The following is a 19,426-nucleotide window of genomic DNA, read 5'->3' as shown; positions in this document are numbered from 1 at the left end:
GAGCATAAGGGCAAAGCAATGCTTCCTTTTTTTAGGTTGATAGATGTTTTTTTACTCCCACTTTGCTTTTCTTCTGGCTGCATAGGGTGAGTTCAGTTTTTATGTTCTCTCTGCTTCTACTATACGTGAAGTGGGTTCTTAGGAGGCACAGAATGGCTTCAGTAACACTTTTGAATCTTTGTGTGGTACCATCTGAGCTAAATAGACAAAAATTGAGTTCCCACAGCCTCAAGTGGGCTGAAAGAACACATCGAGCTGTGCCCAGTTTGGACAGAGCTTGAGGAGCATTCGGTTTGTTGGCAGCTGGTGCCTGCAGCATTACTGAGGGAAAAGAGCTATTTCAGTAACTCCTTTTTTTATTGGCAGACTGTACCTTGAATATGAACCGTGGCTAATTTGTCTGCATCATTACCAGCTCCTCTGGCTGCAGGCTGGTACCTGCCTGATGTGGTCCCATTGCTGCTGGCTTGAAAATGCCAGGAGCTGACCTGCATTACACTTGCATTTATTCAGCATGATGTGTGATGACTAACCTGCTTTGGAATTTCTGCACAGAGCCTTCTCTGGAACTTAATTTCTTCTCTTTCCTCTTAGTACCTCATGTCCAAGAGCTCCTGCTTTTCTAATGAAGATGTTTTGGCAGTTAAATGTAAAGTGTGCTTAGGCTCATCTGCCCCATCAGAAGAGTCAGCTTATTCCTTGCCCTTATTCTGCATTAAGGTTGGAAAAGACCTCTAAGATCATTGATGCTTTGGTAGACTCTTTTTTATCACTTTATCTGGGCATCTCTTCCTGCTTTGAATGGCTTTTTCTATGTTAAATAGTTCAAATATATTATGTAGATTGGTTATATTTGCATCAAAACTCCCTGCTTTGCCCACCCTGGCAAGTCTTTTACCTCTCTGTACCAGAGAGGGAATGCCTGGGGGAGTATTAGAGTGTTCAGATCACAACTCTTTTCCCTCTCCTCTAGAAATACACATAGCAAGGGGCAGCCAGGGCTGCTCCCTGCTCATGTGAAGGCACATGCTGGCAGAGCTGGGAGTTCTCAGCTTCCACAGTGGAGCTAAAGGGACCCAAAGCTTTGCCTGAGTGGTTTGTTTGTGTTAACTGATTTGTTTGCTTAACTGGAAAACCTGTTCATCTGTTTGGCTCTGGCTCAGATACCCAATTCAGGCTTTTTTTTGTACTAAACCTTGAAATGGTAACACAGCATCAAGCTCTTGCTGCTCTGCAGTGCTCTTGGAGAGGTGAACAGATCTGGGAAATTTATTTTGTTCATAGGTTATATTTACTGCTCATAAAAATGGTTCAGAACATCTTGGGTTCCCCACACACACAATTTTTTTTTTTTTTAACTGAAATTTAGACCAAATCTTTGTCCTGTCCTTGACTGTAACTGAGGAATATTTGAGTTTGATTTAAACTTTGATTTAAAGCACTCTGTTCTGCTGCTCCTCCCACTTCAGTAATACATTATTCTTCAGAAATTAAATTACATGCTTATTCTAGACAGGTATTAAATAAGAAAAATAAATAGCTGTTCACCTGAGTGATCTCAGGATTTTTTTATTAACAGAAATAACCTTGAAAGGAAGACTGAAATAAGCATGAGGTGGGTAGGGAGTTTTGTGCTGCAGCTTGTATTAACATTCAGGTAACTGAACAACTGAATTTTGGTGTCTAACATAAACTACAGCTAAGAGTGAACATTCCCTCATAAACACTTGGAAACTTTCAAGTCTTAATGTCTCCCCAGTGCTGTTCTTAACAGGTGAAAACACAGAAGTAGTGCAGAGACAGCTCTCAAGAAGGTGCAGTTACCATCACTTAGTGGAGAGCTCTGATAGAGCTGGATTCCTGAAGAACTGGACAGAGGAAGCAGTGACTTCCAGAGCTTTACAGTTTCATTTCATTTCTTATCTAAAGGTTTGCTTTTAGACTCCTCAGTTCCAGCCCTCCCACTTTCTCCTGTCAGTTGCTTAAGGATTGGAGTGCTGTATGGGGCTGATAAGAGCTGACACCAGGGCCGTTTGTTTTTGCATTTAAAAGCAAAATAAATGCAGTGATCAGCTGGGATATGCTGACCAGGGGAGGGTGACTGTGCAAGTGGCAGTGCAGCAAGCTGTGATATGGGGTATTTACATCCCATAATTTAGGTAATCCAAATACATACTGTTTTTTCAGTCAGCTCTCAGCATCCTTTTATTTCTCTGCCATAGAAACTAGCCTGGGATGTTTCTAAATCTTCCTGAGTTTCACTGAAAAGCTTCACTCCAATGTACAGGCTGAGTAAGTAGACTGTGAACTAAGTTCAGAGTGTACTGAAAATTTATTTATTTTTGCCTCTATTTTTTCCCCAGAATCTAAAAATTTCACATCATTGAACTTGTGAAGTTGTAACAAAATGGAAGCCAAATCACAAATTGTTTGGAGCATGAAATACACCTATGTCTGTATTAATATGCATCATGATTAGAAGCTTGTAAGTCTCTCAAACATCAGCAGGTAAAGTAGCTATCTGTAAAGTAGAGGAGAAAGTAGCCATGTCCAATTATATAAAGAATATTTCTTGCCTTAATTGGAATGTCAAAGTAATCATTATTCCCTCTTCCAAGTATTTAGAACTGAAATTCCTCAGTTGTTTGTTTAGTTTAGTTTTGTTTAGGTTTGTTTTTAAGCACACTAAAACCCAATCACAAGATGAAACAGAGGAAAAAAAAAACCCAAACACCCAAAAGAACACCACCAGAGAATACTGGGAGGTGATGTTTGCCTTGGCCAGTGGATTTTTTCCCACTTTTAACCCTGGAATATCCCTAGCTGTGGTGGTGGAAGGAATATTGTAGGGGTGATGCACTTTGGAACACTAGGGAAATTCTGGGAGGTGGGAGAAGTGCTGATGCATCAGAGTTAAAAGGAGATGGAGGGGATGATGATAGCAGTGAGTAGCATGATAGTACCCCAGGTACTCTGTGTGTCTGCCTGGCACTGCTTTATGTGAGTACAGATATTGTTTACATTATTACCAGTTCTCCCATTTATTCCTAGCACAGAATTTAGTTAAGGAGGGGAGAAAAGTCTGTAATTAATCCTAGTAATAACACCTAAAGGTAAAAAGAGCATATGGATTTTATTAATTGGTTTTGTTAAAGGTGTCTCTCAGTGTTGAGGACCTTGCAGAATTAAAGAATTCATACTGAATACCAGTAAATTCCATTTGATTCTGGATAGTTTGGGGTGTACAGGACTGAGCAGTTTCCATGGATGTTCAGGAAAAAGTAGTTCCTATTACCAGTTCTCCCATTTATTCCTAGCACAGAATTTAGTTAAGGAGTGGAGAAAAGTAAGTAATTAATCCTAGCAAATACCACTTAAAGGAAAAGAGCATATGAAGTTTATTATTTGCTTTTGTTAAAGGTGTCTCTCAGTGTTGAGGACCTTGCAGAATTAAAGAATTCATACTGAATATCAGTAAATTCCATTTGATTCTGGATAGTTTGGGGTGTACAGGACTGAGCAGTTTCCGTGGATGTTCAGGATGTACAGTTTGTTTTTATTACTGATTTTGGTGGTGCAAAACTTCTGTTCATTTAAAACTTTTCCATGCTCAAATTGTGGTTCCTGGAAAGGTGAAGAGCAGAAAGGCAGCCAGCAGGATTCTCAGGTGCAGTGGGACCTGTTGAGCTGCATGTGCTGAGCTACACCTGGGAGCAAGGCTGTTGAGCTGCATTTAAATGAAGAAGGCACCTGGCAAGCTAGAAAGCAGGGGCTGAACTGCATTTTGGAGTTTTTGCAGTGAGTAAACAGTTTGACCATGAGTTGAGAAGGTGACATAAAAGCTAATGGAGTTCTCAGGTGCCTTGATGGAATGACTGGAGATTTATCCTTGCCCTTCTGGGAAGGGTTGGAGTTATTAGCAAAATACTGTGGACAGTTCTGACATCACCACTTAAAAACCAAACAACTGAGTGTCTGTGAGGAGGATTAGTCTCTGGATTGATGGTGAGCTGGGGCATAATGCCATGCAGAGAAGTGTTCAGAGTTTACTCTGCAGCCTCTCTGCAAAACTGAGAGGTGCCTTGATTAGAGATCTCAGAGCTCTCCCTGGCAAGACAATGCTGGATATTAATGAGCTGGTTTTAATCTTGCTGACAAACACAAGAATCTGTAGCCAGATAATTTCAAATTAAAAGGCTAAGCTTTTCATAATTAAAAAACCCCATTAGATTATCATAAGAGGAGCTGTTGTGGATCTTGTAATTTCTTAACATCTTTGAATCAAGAACAAGCAAAATTCTAAAAATTGCCTCAGCCAGCTGTAAGAGAGAAGTTCTTTTGTTTCATAAACATTTACAGAAGTGCAATTCATAAGAGGTCAGACTCTTGGGGTGATCATTCTAAATAAAAAAGATGGGGAGCAGCTTCCTTTTCACCAGCTTCCCTCTTTTTGAACAGGGTTGGCTTTAGGAGTTTTCCTTAGAAATCCAGAACATGGTCAAACCAGCAACACCACCTGAACAGGAGAGAATAAGCAGGTACTGATAGATACTGGAGGTCTGTCACAATACTTAGTCCAGACTTGTGAGTGTTGAAACCCCTGATCTGTGGCTGTAGCATCCCTGAGCTGCTGGGGGGTAACTTTGTTCTTTGCTGGCTCCTGTTCAGCTTCTGCTGGCTACCAGGTTAGCAGTGTCCAGTCAATCCCAATCCTACATGTTAAAGGGCTCTTTCTTCCCAGTTCCCAGTGTGGGAAATGCTCAGTGAGGATGGAGTAGGGTGATTGGTACTGAATCTACTCTAGAAAATAAAGATTAGTAAAATTATTTCTTTTATGTTACATAAAATTGTTTATTAATTCATATTTTATATGTTGCATTTACATACATTGGGTGCAATTATTTTATAGTGTAGTTATTCTTGTTTTAAAGTGGATGCTGAGTTACCAGGAATGAAACTAGGGAGGGTAAAGCTGTGGAAGGAGTAAACAACACATATTAATTTTGAGCTATGGTAATGCATCACCTGAGGAGACTTGACACAAGTATTTGATGCTTTCTGAGCTCTCCAGGATGTTACAGCCTGATGCTGGACTGAGCATCTCAACGTGGAGATAGCTGGAAGCTGAAAGTATATTTCATGTATCCCATATGTTAAAGATGGGAAGGGGACATGTGAGCTTGAGAACTGTCTTGGCTGCAGAATTAACTTGCCTGTCATCCAGGTGCCCTTCTGGGTGGTAACTTCAGCAGGAGCTCCTGCTGAGTGTGGCAGTTGTGTTTTCTCACTGGCTCTTGGCAGAACTTCCCTCTGTGTCAGTCAGATTCTGCAGTGTGGTTCCTTCCACTCAAAACCAGCTTTTCAGGGAGAATTGTGTGGTGAGCCTTGTAGGAGGAGCAGGGCAAATCCACCACAGTGGCTGGCAACCCTGTTTTGATAAGAGACTGTGAAGACAGGCTCAGAAAGGGATCTGTGGGTCCGGAGGCTGAGATCCTTAATCCCATGGCTGAGCACTGGGATGGGGGTGGTAAACCACAGATGTGACTGCCTGCTGTCCTTGTAGTGTCCCTCCCTGCTTCTGCTGGACAGGATGGTCATGGGTCTGTCCTTGTGGGGCATTTTTATGTTAATGTTGGAGAAATGGACAGGTTGAGAAAAAAAAAAAAATTGCTAAAAGCTGACCAAGTGACTCAAGAGCTCTTGCTGTGTTGGGAATAATGCCAGTGTACTCAGGGAAGTCAAAGTCATGGCTTCCCTGGAAAATTGAAGTGGGCTTGCACTAGGGCTGTTGTGACCTCATCTCCTTGCATCTGTGTGCTGGAAGTTGCATTGCTGGGCAGGGAGTTGGTCAGCTGAATTTGTTTCCCCCCCTCAAAAAAAAAGGGGGCATCTGGATGTAAGTGAATGGGCTAAAACTAAGGCTGCTTTGTGGAGCCATGCCTCAAAATATTTTGAAGTAGAGGTTTTCTCTAAAGGTAGCTGAGACCACAAGGACTCATGGCAGCATTTGGATCTTTGTAAAAAATTTTTCTCTTTTAAAGCAGAGCAGTAAACTTTGTGTGTGTAAAATCAAGGGAATTAAATTGTCCCATTGTTCAGTGATGAAAGAAACAACTTTTCTCTGGACTGACTCCTGGCAGAGCTTTTCACTGGTGTGGAACCAGGAGTCATTTTTTGCCAGTCTTTGTCTTTTCATGCAGTTTCTCTGTCTCCTTGGATTTGATTTGCAAAGCTGTTACCTTGAAACAATCTCTGACGTGCAGAAGTTTAAAATTAAAATAGGAAATGCTGCTGAATTGAAAATGCCTCCCTGGTTTGGGTTGTAGGAACCTAAGTGTAACAGTGCTAGAGTAGCTTGTTTCCTCCTGAGCTGTTTGCAGGTACTGCCAGAGAACCCTTCAGACACATTTCAGGAGCTTTCAGATTACAGTTTGAAAAAAAACAAAACAACTTTTTTTGTTTTTGAGGGCTAGTCAAAGCTTATCAGATTACTAAAATCTTTTTCTTTTCTTTTCTTTTTGGAGGATGGAAGAAGTTAGTGTTACCCAGCATTCCTGCTGATTATATATCTTACTGCCATTTCTGAGCTTTGAAGAGAGATTTATGGCTTCCCTGGCAATACTGAATGCTCAAAAGGTACTGCTTGATTACTTGATCCTTGCCTACCCTCCATATCTCCTTTCTGCTTAGGAATGTCCAGTGTTGACTCCTACCTACTCTGAGCTTCTAGAGCACTAACTGAGCCCAGAGCAGCTTATTATACTTGGCTCCTGTAGTGTGTGTGGAAATAGTTTTATCCTATTGAGGCAGCTGCATCCTCTGCCTCTTCTGCAAGCATTTTGACCTCCTTGAAGAAGAATTTGGCAGCTTCCATGACAGTATGATAGAGCAAACTGTCAAATATTCAGATGTCTGGCTTGCCTGGCATGACATCTGCAATGCTTTTGGAGACGTCTGATTTGAGTGGCTTGTGCAGACAAATCCTTAGGGATGTTTTCTGCAGCTCCACCAGATTCAAAGAAGGGAAACAGCCCTGAATGCGTGTCCTGCTGTGTTAGCAGTCTGGCTCTCCCTGGTTAGCAGTGTCTGATCCAGTCCAGGTGTAGGTCAGGATTTTGTTTTACCATTTGTCCTTGTCCCAGAGCCACCTTTTCAAACAGACTGGCACGTGAAGGTATCAGGAAGATTTCCCCTTGGCCTTCTCACAGCTGGCACTGTCAGTCTGCTCCTGTCCTGTCTGTGCACCAGCATCTCAGAGTTTGAGCTCTTCTCAGGGTGTGTCATTGTACTAAGCTCAGGATATGTGGAGCACTTAAATCTCCAGCTTATCCCACTTTTCCATCAGGTTTACCAAACCTTACCCAAATGTCCTCCAGCATATAATTGGAATGGGGATTACTGCATGAAAATAGGGTGATTACTGTAACAGGAATAGGCCATCTTCCCAGGAAAGGAGGGTTGCTCCAGGGAATGACCCCCCAGGACATTACAGTGGAGTGGAGCAGAGCAGGTATTCCTTGATTTTGGAAGGGTGGATGTTTATGGTGCTGGGAAACTTTACTTCTTGGGTTTGGTAGTTTTGATGTTCCTTGAGCAGTGTCTAAACTGCAGGCTCCAGACCTTTTTAAACTCCAGTCAGCTGTTTCCTCAAGCAGAGTCAATAGTTTGTGAAGAGAGGAGAGTGATGGTTGTGCTGTGCATTAACCCACCAGATAGCCTTGTAAACTCTCCTCAGTCTGTGTTGCCTGTAGTGTGGAAAAGAACTACATTTACTGCTTTGTTTCACCTCTCCACTGCTAAGTTGTTTCCCAAGTAGAAGGTGAGGTTTTGAAAATGTGAAGAAATCTCTCTCTTGAATCAAAATTCCAGGAAAACTCAAGTTTTCCATAAAAACAGTAGCTGAAGGATGCATCTGTTCAGTTAAATGTGGTCCCCAGAGGAGCTGTGGTGTGTCTTGCCCAGCCACAAAACCTCTGAGATGATGCAGTGCTGTGCAAGAGGTGTTAACTTGGCATCAAGTGTCTTCCAAATTGAGAAGTCCTTTATTCTTTAAGGACTTTTCAATGTTAATTTGCAAGTTTTGAAGTTTTAGGAACTAGGAGTTTTCTCCTAGCAGGGACACAGGTCAGGAATACAAACTGAGGTACCAGCCATGGGTGTTCTCTGTGCATGAGCTCTCACCAGCACAGAACCTGGCAAGGATGCAGCTTGTGCCAGGAGTCTCCATGTGCCCTGAGTGGAGGAGCAAACTCCCTCCCATTGTCTGGGCATCCATTTTTATGGTCAAATTAATGTATAGGTTCTATGGGATTTTTACAGAGGAAGTGTTAAATAGATCAAATGCTTTTTTTAAAAGCTCAGTCTCACTGAGCACCCACAGCTCCAACTAACTTACCCACAGTGAAGCTGATAAACTATTAAAAATAGACTTACCAAGGAAAAAAATGCAGCCAGAATCCAGACTTGAGTCCCTTGTACTCAATAAATGACAGAAGAACTTGGGGGAGAGGTACTTCTATTCAAAGAAGGTAGAACTAGTGTGAAATTCCACACTGCTTGGCCTGCACACCAGTGTGTGCCTCACTTTAAAATTGCTCCTGTGGAGCTGCTTACTGTTTGGAGGGTTTTCAGCCTGTGTGCACACTGAGGACTCAGAAGGCTCACAGATGAGAAATAATCTGCTGTCTTGTCAGTATCTCAGTTCCATGAATGTGAATATTTTAAGCTCTTAATTGATTAGAATAAGGCAGCTTCACAGCTCTTCAGTGAGCTAAGGATGTTCTTTCTCACACTAACAAGGTCAGAAGTCTGTTAGAGCTGATTTTGTTACTTTATTGGTAGTGTTACTTGCTTCATTGACCCTAGTAACTTGCTCTAATTTACTCCCTTTTAGCAATATAAACTGCTATTGTATTGTGATTTGGTATTCCACAGTACAGGACAGCTGAAATGAATTGAACCAGCTCTGAAATGTCCCAGTGCAATCTTGATTTGATATGAGGCATACAGAGTTTTAGCCTGTAAGAACTTGAAATCCTAAAGAGCTTGAGAAGAAGTAGAGATGAGAGTGTGTAAAATGAGTTAATTCTTCCTGATAAAAAGTACTAAAGCCTGTTAAAATACTCTTGGTTTTGTTTAAAGCTTTTTGTGAAGGGTTTATCAAGTAGTTATCAGTGCTGTACTTCTTAGAGGTGTGGGAACACTTCCTGTTAAGCATTAAACATCCAAGCAGTGCTCCCCTCACCCCCCTTTTTCTTCCCTTTCTCTTTTCTGTAGTTCACTAGTGCACCTCATCTGTTCTGTTCCAGAGTGTGTTCTGACATCAAGAGCTGCATGAAGAATAGCCAGCATGAAGAGAACAAATCAGTCCAGGCAGAAGTGCAGAAGCATCAAGAACATAAATGTAAATTAAGGGGTTTTAAAGTGTGGGATGTGTTCCATGCCAAGGCAGTAGTTTCCTGAACACTTAAAGCTTTTGCTGTGCTGGAAGAAACCCTCTTGCCCTCCTTCTCTTGGCTGGCCTGAGTGTTTGGGCACACCAGAGACCTGGTCTGGATGGAAATAAGTATCTTTTTGGCTGGGTGAGTTCTGGCCTGGATTAGTTTCCTGACTTGTTAGCTGCAGTATTAGAAAAGCCTCTGTTGACACCAGGAACAACTGGGGTGATGTGGGAGGGGACAAGTGGCTGGGCTGGCTTCTGATGGAGTCAGAATTTGGGAGTAGGGCCTTAGGCAGAAAGGTTTTTCCTCCAAGGTCAGGTGCCTGTCTGGGAATTCTCTTTTGCTTCATCTACACTGAAGGTTGGTTGTAAAAGCACTTACAGGGCTAATGTAGAAGAATATTTGAAAGGTGAATCTGCATTAATTAGATGTTTAAATTAGAATAAAGTGCTGAAAAGTTCAGCATGAGCACCAGTGTCCAGGGTTCACCTGGGCTTAGTTCTGTTTACGTCTGTCCCAGCTCTTATTAATTCAGATGAACTTTGCTGCCATCAGTGATTCAAAAGCAAGGATGACTTAATTTAGGCCCCCAGGAGTTTATCTTGTCCACCACCCTTCTGCTGTGTTTTCAAAGCTCTCCTGGTATTTCCTGTTCCCTGCTGCAATAACAGCAAATTACCCCTCTCTGTTTGACAGCCTGACATTAAGCAAGCTGCCTCTGACTTGAGTTTTCCTTCTCTGCAGCAGGGTGTAATTTGTGAGGTGACTGATGGTGGTGGTGGGGCAGGATCCATGTTACCATCCCAGGGATGAGCACTTCCTGCTCCTCTGATTTGGATTTGTTTGCTCACACAGAGTATCACTAATTAGTGAATACTTGGTGAAATAGAAAAGGAATAGCTGTTCCTCACAAGGTTGTTCTTGGATATTTACTCATCTAGATGAAGGCTTAGAGGAAAACAAAATCCAAATGCTTGCTCCTTACTAAGAAGTCTCCAGAATGCCATGAAACTTGTTGCACTGGTCTCTTTTCAGGTGTGGTTGTGTGGTTGTGTCTGGTGGTGCCATTTCAATATCCTGCAACATCAGATGGCCAAAGAACAGGGCTCTGATCAGACTGATTATGAACAAACACTATTTTTTTTTGTTAGCTCCTAGCTTCAGTGAAAACCTAAATTAATGTGTGAGGGGGTGAGAATGACCACAAATTCTTGTTGATGGCATTATTAACCTCTTCCAAAATTTACCTATAATGTTACTTTCAGTGGAAATTAGTTTTGCAGCCACTTCTAACTTTAAATATTTTTCCAGTGTTCTTAACTTAATACCTTCAAGTATTCCAGTGGTCTTTCAGGAGCTCCTTCATCACTTCTGTATCATGAAGAGCTGTAAAGATTCTGTGATTCTGTGAAAAGGCAGGGACTGATTAATTTTATGGTCTGGCAGCAGCTGAAAATCAATTCCTCTGACTGCTACTTTTAAAGTGTGAATCTTTCTGTGTTTTACACCTGATAAAACTGAATGGTTGTCCTTCTAGGAGGAGCTGTCACTTTAGCAAAATGGGTTCCCTTATTATATTAAAGGGAAACATGTAACAAAAATGCTGATATGGAGATGTTTAACTCTTATTTCTCCACTTTCACTGGGGAATTCTGTGTACAACTTAAGAGGTGGGATTATCTACTGAGACTGCATAAGCACTTACTGGAAGAAAAAAGGAAAAATTTAAAAGTAACATTTAAAAGAATGCTAGATAGGAATGGAAGGAGAAATTAAGGAAGAATGGAACAAGAATATTTGCTAAAATCATCCCTACTACTTTCTCAGTAGAATTAATTTTCCAGTTTGAAAGGAAAACAAAAAAAAAAAATACATCCAGAAGTAAAACTGAAATGCTTCCTTTTTAAGGCTTCCACATCAAGTTAAAAGCTACTTATAACTCACTTGAATATGTGTGGGATTTGTTGTCAGTAACTTCAAAGATTAATTTTTAAAAATTACTATTTTTCTTCACAATGCAAGCACAAGCAGTTGACATTATTGCATTATGCTTTCTTCTCCATTGCAGGCCAGGGCTGCTTCTGGCAGGATTAGCAGTGTTAGTTCTGGAAGAGCCATGATTTTTGGGGCCTTTTTGCTGCTATCAGGTACAAGGATTTGGGAGCTTGTTCTGCAAAACAGCTGAGGAAAGGTAGGGACTTGAGTTCCCTTCTGGAGGACCCTCTTGATCCCAAGTAACAAGTTGATTTCATCTTCAGTAATTACAGAAAATCACCAGTGTGTGTGCTTCTTGCTGACTGAAAAACAGGGCTCAGCACTGGCTGGAGGTTCTCATCACTTTGATTTATTTCTTGAGACATTATCAGTGTTTGAAAGAGCTCTGCCAACATCCCTGGGTGGGAGCAGAAGCTAGGAGGATGGCTCTTGTAGGTTACAGGAGGAGAGGAGGGAGGAAAGGGGGGAAAAAAAAAAGGCTGGAGGTAGTTGTAGAAATGTTGTATTTTGACTGTATTTGAGTTGACTGTATTTTGATTCAGTCTGCACCCCAGTAGCTGTGTGTGATGAGTGTCCTGTAGCTGGGGAGATGGCTTGGCTCTGCTCTTGGGAGTTCAGGTGGATAAAAGCTGAATTTTCCTCTTGGTAAAACTGTCCCAAACTGTGCTGCCTTCACCAAAGCCTGAGCAGAAGGTGACTTTGGTTCTCAGGTACCAACTCATAGAATAAACCAGTAGTTTGTGTGTGTGTGTGTGTATTTGGTCACAGCTCAGTGCTGGTGACATGAGACAGGAAGGTGCCCACAAGCTGCCTGTGAGGCTGAGGGCTGCAGGATGCTGGAGGGAAAGCAGTGTCACCAGTGTGTGTGCTCTGAGGGTGCTGGAGAGAAAGCAGTGTCACCAGTGTGTGCTCTGAGGGTGACAAAGTGACAGGAAGCAGAGGGACACAGCTCAGTGCAGCCACCTGGCTGCTGGACCCAGGGTCCTGGCACTCAGCATCTGCTCCCTGACCTCTCTCTGCAGAAAATGGGGAACCTCATCAGGAACCAGACATGTTTTAGCATAATTAACTGGTTTTCCCTGCAGTTGTTGGGAATTAGTTGTGGTTCAGGAAGTTCCCTGTGGTGAGTGAAGGCTTCAGTGTGAAGGGAGGAGGTGAGAGGAGCTCTTGAGCAGCAGGGCAGTGTTCTCCTGGCTGCAAATTAAGGATCTGATCTTCTTTCTTGTTAATGGGGAGAAAGATGAGTTTCTTTAGATGGTAATTTAGTGCAGGGATCCACTTAAAAGCTTTGAAGCACTCTCTGCCTGCCCTGTTGAGGGCAGCCACCCTTCCATCACAGCCACCAGCAGGACCCAGACACTGCCAGAGCTGTCTGTCTGCACCCTTCCCCTTTGCAGGGTTGGTATTTATGGACATCATCCTTCTACAGCTCTGTGTGTGCAGCTGCAGGTTTATTCCTGTAGGGTTTTTAATAGATTTCTTGGGGCCTCTTCGTCTTGACAGGCAGCTTCTTGTACATACAAAAGGCACAAGCATTTATGAACCCCATGAACGTTCTGTCACTCTTCCTCTTGCTTTTCCTGACTCTCCAAGAGATGCTGAAACATTTTTTCAAAGTGAATCTTTAGTGATGGATTAATGAGACAGATTTTTTTTTTAATTTAAAGCTGTAATAGCTGTTTGTGTATTTTTTTTTTTCTTTTTTCAGTGCCAGTGTTTTAAGTGGCAAGGAGGAAGTGAGAACAGCTGGAGATGGGCATAGCAGTCAAAACCAAGAGATTTGGAATTTAATGCAGTAGGCAAATGAACACTTCAGGTTTCTAGCTTGAGTAAATGATTTAATATAGGAAGCTTATCCCAACTTCCTGGTTTCCTCTGTTGGTAGTAAATCTTTCATGTTTTGCATGTGGTGGCACCATGGCAATACACTCTCCCAGAGAGAGTTCATGGGATGCTGTGTGTTCCTTCAAGTTCTGTGGGCTTTGTCAAGTAGTTTCACATTCCTAGGCTTATCTTGAAAAGAAGAAAGAAGAAGAAGTTGGTTCCTTCTTGCACCTGTTCTGGAAGAACTCAACACAAGATTCTTTAATCTATAATGCTTGAGTAACTCTACCTGATGAATCTTCCTTATTTCTGTTGGCAATTACCCATAGAATGGGATGAGAGTTAGGAAATTTCAGCCTCTCTGTAGATAATCCAAGTTCTGGAAAACCCTGGGGCTCAGCTGAGCCTCTGGAGTGTGGTGCTGTGGCTGAACTCCTCCTAGAATCACCTTGAGTGTAAAAGCTTTATATATTTTAAGTTCCTGGGAGTGTGTGACCCTATGCAGGGTCACACACTCTTGTGCATCTTCATGACTCTTGAGCATCTTCATGACTCTTCCCCAGTTATTTGGCTTTTTTCTTTTTTAATTTTTATTTTATTTTAGTGGCCTACTGTATGGAGCAAGAATTGGTGTGCTTCTAAACCCAGGGATGGGAGCTTGGAGAAGTTGGACATGCACCTAGCTCCTCTTCTGGGTTTGTTGCCTCTCAGGGCTGCTGTTAATACACCCAGGAGATTGGGAGGCTGCACTTTGTGGTTTCTATATATTTATTTCCTCTGGAAAAAGTTGTGTTCATGCCATGTTCATCTCTTCCCAGGGAAGCCCTGCTGGGGGAAATGCAAAGGGTGCCTACCTGTGCAATTCCATGGGGATGTTCTTGCTTACTGGGAGGCTTTTCAAAGGAAAGATGGGGCTGTTCCAGGAGGGGAAGGATAGGTGCCAAGTGCTCCTGTAATTACTTTGGATCTGTTGATGTCCTTAAATTTCTGTGCAGACAGACATATTGACTGCAAGCAGGAAAAAATGAGAAAATGTCCATTTGTCCCTAAAGCCTGTTGGATGCACTTCAAAGAAAAATCATTCTTTTGCTTTAGGTAGCAGAAATACTGCATTACTGTAGGCTCTTGGGTGAAGTTTTTGCTTGTTCCTGTCTCAGCTGTCAAAAGTTTCCAGGTTATGGCAACATAAATCTCTAATGCTTTATTTCCACTCCCATATTAGTTTCAATAAGTGGCTAAGCCCTAAGCACCAAAGCTGTGACAGTGTCGGAGTTGGGTTTTTATGTGAATTGAGTTCAAAGTCTGAATGTGTTAGTTTTTTGGGTCTGATTTTCTTTTTTTTTTTTTAATTTTAATTGCACTGATGTAGGGGCTGATACTTGTTTGACAGCGAGCATCTGGCTCCATTGTTTCAACTGATACTTTATTTTCTTCCTCATGTGGACTATCTATGAAAGTACTAAATCAGCTTTTCAGTTGCTCTGAACATACCACAGGTTTTAATCTTTGTTTGTTTGAACAACAAGAAATATTTTGCTGTTGTTTGGTCCATGAAACTTGATGCAGTTCAGGGTTGGTTGGTTGGTTTTGTTTGTGGTTTGGTTTCTTGTTAAGGTTGACTGAGAGGCAGGCAAAGGCCTTTTTGGGACAGTAGCTTTATTATCAGTAGCCCAGCTAGGAAAACATGCAGTGGCACTGGTTGTCCTTCCACATGAATATCTGCCTCTGGGTTTGTACTGTCTGCATTGACATTCACAGCAAGTTGTCTTTATGCTCCTACAATTAAAATCTTGTAGGGATGGATGTTATATTAGTTATATTAGTTATATTAGTTATATTAGTTATATTAGTTATATTAGTTATATTAGTTATATTAGTTATATTAGTTATATTAGTTATATTAGTTATATTAGTTATATTAGTTATATTAGTTATATTAGTTATATTAGTTATATTAGTTATATTAGTTTTATTAGTTATATTAGTTTTATTAGTTATATTAGTTTTATTAGTTTTATTAGTTTTATTCGTTTTATTCGTTTTATTCGTTTTATTCGTTTTATTCGTTTTATTCGTTTTATTCGTTTTATTCGTTTTATTCGTTTTATTCTTTTTATTCTTTTTATTCTTTTTATTCTTTTTATTCTTTTTATTCTTTTTATTCTTTTTATTCTTTTTATTCTTTTTATTCTTTTTATTCTTTTTATTCTTTTTATTCTTTTTATTCTTTTTATTTATATTATTATATCTCTCTTGTTGTCAAAAGTTTCCAGGTTATGGCAACATAAATCTCTAATGCTTTATTTCCACTCCCATATTAGTTTCAATAAGTGGCTAAGCCCTAAGCACCAAAGCTGTCACAGTGTTGGAGTTGGGTTTTTATGTGAATTGAGTTCTGAATGTGGTTTTTGGTCTTGCTGTACTGGAAGTGTTCTTAAACCATGTCCCTGAGTTTTAAGAGTTCATACCTTTGACAAATACCTTGAGGAAGGGACCTAAAATGGCAAAATCTTGTGTTGCACTTGGGCTGAGACTTTCTTCAGCTCTGAAGTGCTTTCTCTCAAGTAACCTTTTGATTTTTTTTCTTTGGAATAAGATGTCAGTTGCATCAAATGCATACCCTCTCTTATTTCTGCTTCTTCCAGTTTTTCAGCTGAGCTGCCCCTCAGTTTAGGTCTGTCATTTGGACATCAACTTTTGACCTGGTGAATTGGATGGTGACAGCACCCTGAGTTGTGCAGTGACACAGTGTCTCATGCAGCTAGAATATGGGAATTTTGGTGGTTTCTTGGTCTTTTCCTTGATCATTCTCCTTATTCTGGAAGCTTTCCTTAACTTCAGTGCTGATTTACCAAATCATATTCTTTTAACCTGCTGCTTTGTTTTCCTTTTTAGATTCAGTCAATGTGGAGCTAAGCTATTGGTATAAGGTACAGTAACAGCTGAAGAGAAAAGCCAGAAATAAAAGGTTGGGAGAATGGTAAGACAAAATGCCTTCAGCATTTTTTATTCTAGCCTTCAGCTATAATGGTCTCAGTTGTAGCAAACAGTGCATCCTCTGAAATATCTGAGCCTGTTTTTCAGAAGTAGGCTGGGTGATGTTCAGGAGTTTAAGTTTGTAAAAGGTTTAGGAGATTGCCTTCTGTTAAAATGGGTGGAAATGGAGAATCCTCAGCAAGCTGCAGGATCAGATTCAGTGAGCTGATGGTATTTTCTGATGACTCTTTCAGTATGTTTAAAACTTCCCTCTAAAAGCCCTGTTGAGAAAAAAGTTGGGTTTTTTGTGGAAAAACCTCCTTTCTTTGTGGAAAAGGAGGATTGAGTTAAACAAAGCAAAATGAACACAAAGAAACCCCACCAAAAAAGCAACAAACAAACAAACAAAAACCCCACAAAACCAAAACAAGCACTAAAAAACAAACCGAAAAACCCTGAAAAAAACAAAGAAAGCTGAAAAATGCTTTTAGGGCAGAATGATTGAGTGGAATGTATGGAGCCTCTCAAACCAAGGGTGTTTCATGGGGAGCCTGCACATCACATCATAGAATCATAGAATCATAGACTTGACTGGGCTGGAAGGGACCTCAGAGCTCATCAAGTCCAACCCTTGATCCACTCCCCCCGTGGTTCCCAGCCCATGGCACTCAGTGCCACATCCAGGCTCTTTGGAAAGATCTCCAGACACGGAGAATCCACTACTTCCCTGGGCAGCCCATTCCAATGCCTGAGCACCCTCTCCAGAAAGAAATTCTTTCTCATCTCCAACCTAAACCTCCCCTGGCACAACTTGAGACCCTGCCCTCTTGTCTTGCTGAGAGTTGCCTGGGAAAAGAGCCCAACCCCCCCCTGGCTCCAACCTCCTTTCAGGGAGTTGGAGAGAGTGATGAGGTCTCCCCTGAGCCTCCTCTTCTCCAGCCTCAACACCCCCAGCTCCCTCAGCCCTTCCTCACAGCAATTCTGCTGGATCCCTTCACAGCCTCCTTGCTCTTCTCTGGACCTGCTCCAGCACCTCAAGCTCCTTCCTGAACTTCCTGAGGGGCCCAGAACTGGACACAGGACTCAAGCTGTGGCCTCCCCAGGGCTGAGCACAGGGGCAGAATCCCTTCCCTGGACCTGCTGGCCACGCTGTTCCTGAGCCAGCCCAGGATGCCATTGGCCTTCTTGGCCACCTGGGCACACTGCTGGCTCCTCTTCAGCTTCCTGGCAATCCAGACTCCCAGCTCCCTTTCTGCCTGCCTCACCTCTCTTTCTCAGAAGCTTAGAGGGTCTCTGTTCCCCCAGCTGCAGAACTATTTTTATTTGGAAATCCTCACTTCTTGGCAAGATTGAGCTGGCCAAGACATCACTCTGGACTCCTGTATAATGCTGTATTTTTGTACCTTGTGAGTATAACCTGGAGTGCTCTGAAGTTTTCCTTAAAGCATTGTCAGGTTTCTAAGCGCTCATTTTCAAGCTAATTTACAGGCAGGGACAGCACGGAATAGCCAGGAGTGTCTGCTCATCCCTGAGCTGGATTTTGGGGTGCAGGACATCAGGGTCAGAGGGAAGCCGAAGGTTTTTTGCAGCCCAGGAGTTTCTGTGTCTCCAGAGGAGGTGGCAGGAGCTGCAGTGCGCGGGTGTCGCCGCTGGGGGGCAGCCGGGGGCCGCCTGCCGCACGGGGATGTCGCGACAGGCGACAGGGCACCCTAGGTAAGAGAGTAAGCTGGTAGAAATAGGGGTGTGTTTTTGTTTCTCTGGCTGTCAGACTCCTCCTGCTTCTCTGCCACCAGAGCATCCTTTGACCAGTGTCTCTTCCTGCAGGGTCTCAGCCCTCACTCCTAGGCTGGAAACCCTCTGTCTGTAGGAATATTCACCTGGGAGTGACCTGGAAAAATCCTGCCCAGGATTTTTCTGGTGTGCAAGTCTGGGAGATGAAGCTTTCCCACAGCTCTGGAGGACCCTGGCAGCCCTTGGCCTCCTGGCTGGCTTTCAGGTGCAGCCTGGCAGCTAAGGGAAGATCCATCAGGAAGCCTCCCATGAGCTGTTCAGAGCTGTGGGTGTGTGTCAGAGCTGCTGAGCTCTGCAGGGCACCCCCAGGGAACCACCTTGCCTTTGAACGTGGCTTTTTGCCATTCCCCCCTTCTCCATCTTAAATCTTGTGTTACTGTTCCCCCAGCCATCCACCACAGCATTAGATTTTGTTTAGCACTGTCCTTCCTTTGTGTTCAGAGACCTGGCCTCCTGAACAGGCTTTTCCTTCTTTCTCTCTCTGCAAATACTTGAGATAATTAAAAAAAAATAATTTTTTTTTTTAAATTGCTGGGGCTGTTTTGCAGTGGCTGCAGGGCAGAGTCTGACTCCATCCTCATCCCCTGCTGCCGAGTCCTCAGTTCTGGCATCATCTCCTGTCCTTCAGCTCCTTGTCCCTATGGATTTGCTCCCATTCACAGAGCTGCTGTGGAAAGGGCCGGGTCTGGGCGGGCTGGGCCGGGTGCCGGTATCGGCTGCCCCCTGGAGACCACTGCTGGCCCTGGCATCGCCATCAGCACTGAGCTACATGGCTCTGCCAGCACGAAGGGAGGGGGCAGGAAGAGGCAAGAGAGCAAATAATCTCTAAAAACTCATCCCAGTGACATGTCCTGTGGTTCTGGTGAGCACTGGCAGCTGGGTTTCACGTCTGGGGAGGAGCCTGTGCTTCAGAAATGAGGGTGTGCCAGGTGCTGTGTAGGAATTTGGAAGCAGTGTGGGGTGAAACTTTCAGTGTTGAGTTCACAAAACAGGTTGAGTAGATTCTGTTACCTGATCTGAGAGGCCAAGCAGTCTGGTGGGGAAGTCTCTTGTCAAATCTGGAATTGGAAGCAGAACTTTTATCACAAGCTTCCTAAGGAAAATGGCATTTTTCACGTTTGTTTCAGCAGTAAAATTGACCTTGGTACCCTTTTAGTGCTTAGGTGAGGGGTATGGTGAGTTGTATCCTGATGCAGGGGATGCATGTGGAATCTGCTCTCATTTTTCCCAAGTCAACCACTTGAAACAGAGCTGGACTTAAGAAATACTCCTTTACTATGATTTTTATTCTTTTCATTTGTGGAAAAGAACGTAGCAGCTAAAAGAAACTATCATCTTGAAACAACCTTCCTGCAGGATGAGAATAGAGGAATTGCCTGTTTCAGCCTGAGTGCAGAGAA

General features: G+C 42.6%; 1 protein-coding gene across 7 annotated transcripts in view; it reads left to right on the top strand.

Moving 5' to 3' along the window:
* The window catches only part of CTCF (CCCTC-binding factor), a 37,366-nt gene that overhangs the window by 1,776 nt on the left and 16,164 nt on the right, over positions 1–19,426 (top strand). The window contains exons 2-3 of one of the 7 annotated variants that reach the window (XM_030457936.1): positions 6,525–6,636; positions 16,155–16,239. The exons of 2 other annotated variants lie outside the window; for them this stretch is intronic. In XM_030457936.1, coding sequence (XP_030313796.1) covers positions 16,237–16,239 — 3 coding nt within the window. In that variant the 5' untranslated portion in view covers positions 6,525–6,636; positions 16,155–16,236. 4 more of the 7 variants (XM_030457935.1, XM_030457938.1, XM_030457937.1 and 1 more) reach the window with 4 other exon arrangements.

The sequence above is a fragment of the Calypte anna genome, chromosome 11, assembly GCF_003957555.1.
Source record: "Calypte anna isolate BGI_N300 chromosome 11, bCalAnn1_v1.p, whole genome shotgun sequence".
In the NCBI taxonomy this organism is placed as follows: Eukaryota; Metazoa; Chordata; class Aves; order Apodiformes; family Trochilidae; genus Calypte; species Calypte anna.
The sequence above is the reverse complement of the archived record's forward strand: the minus strand, read 5'-3'. Positions and strand labels throughout refer to the sequence as shown.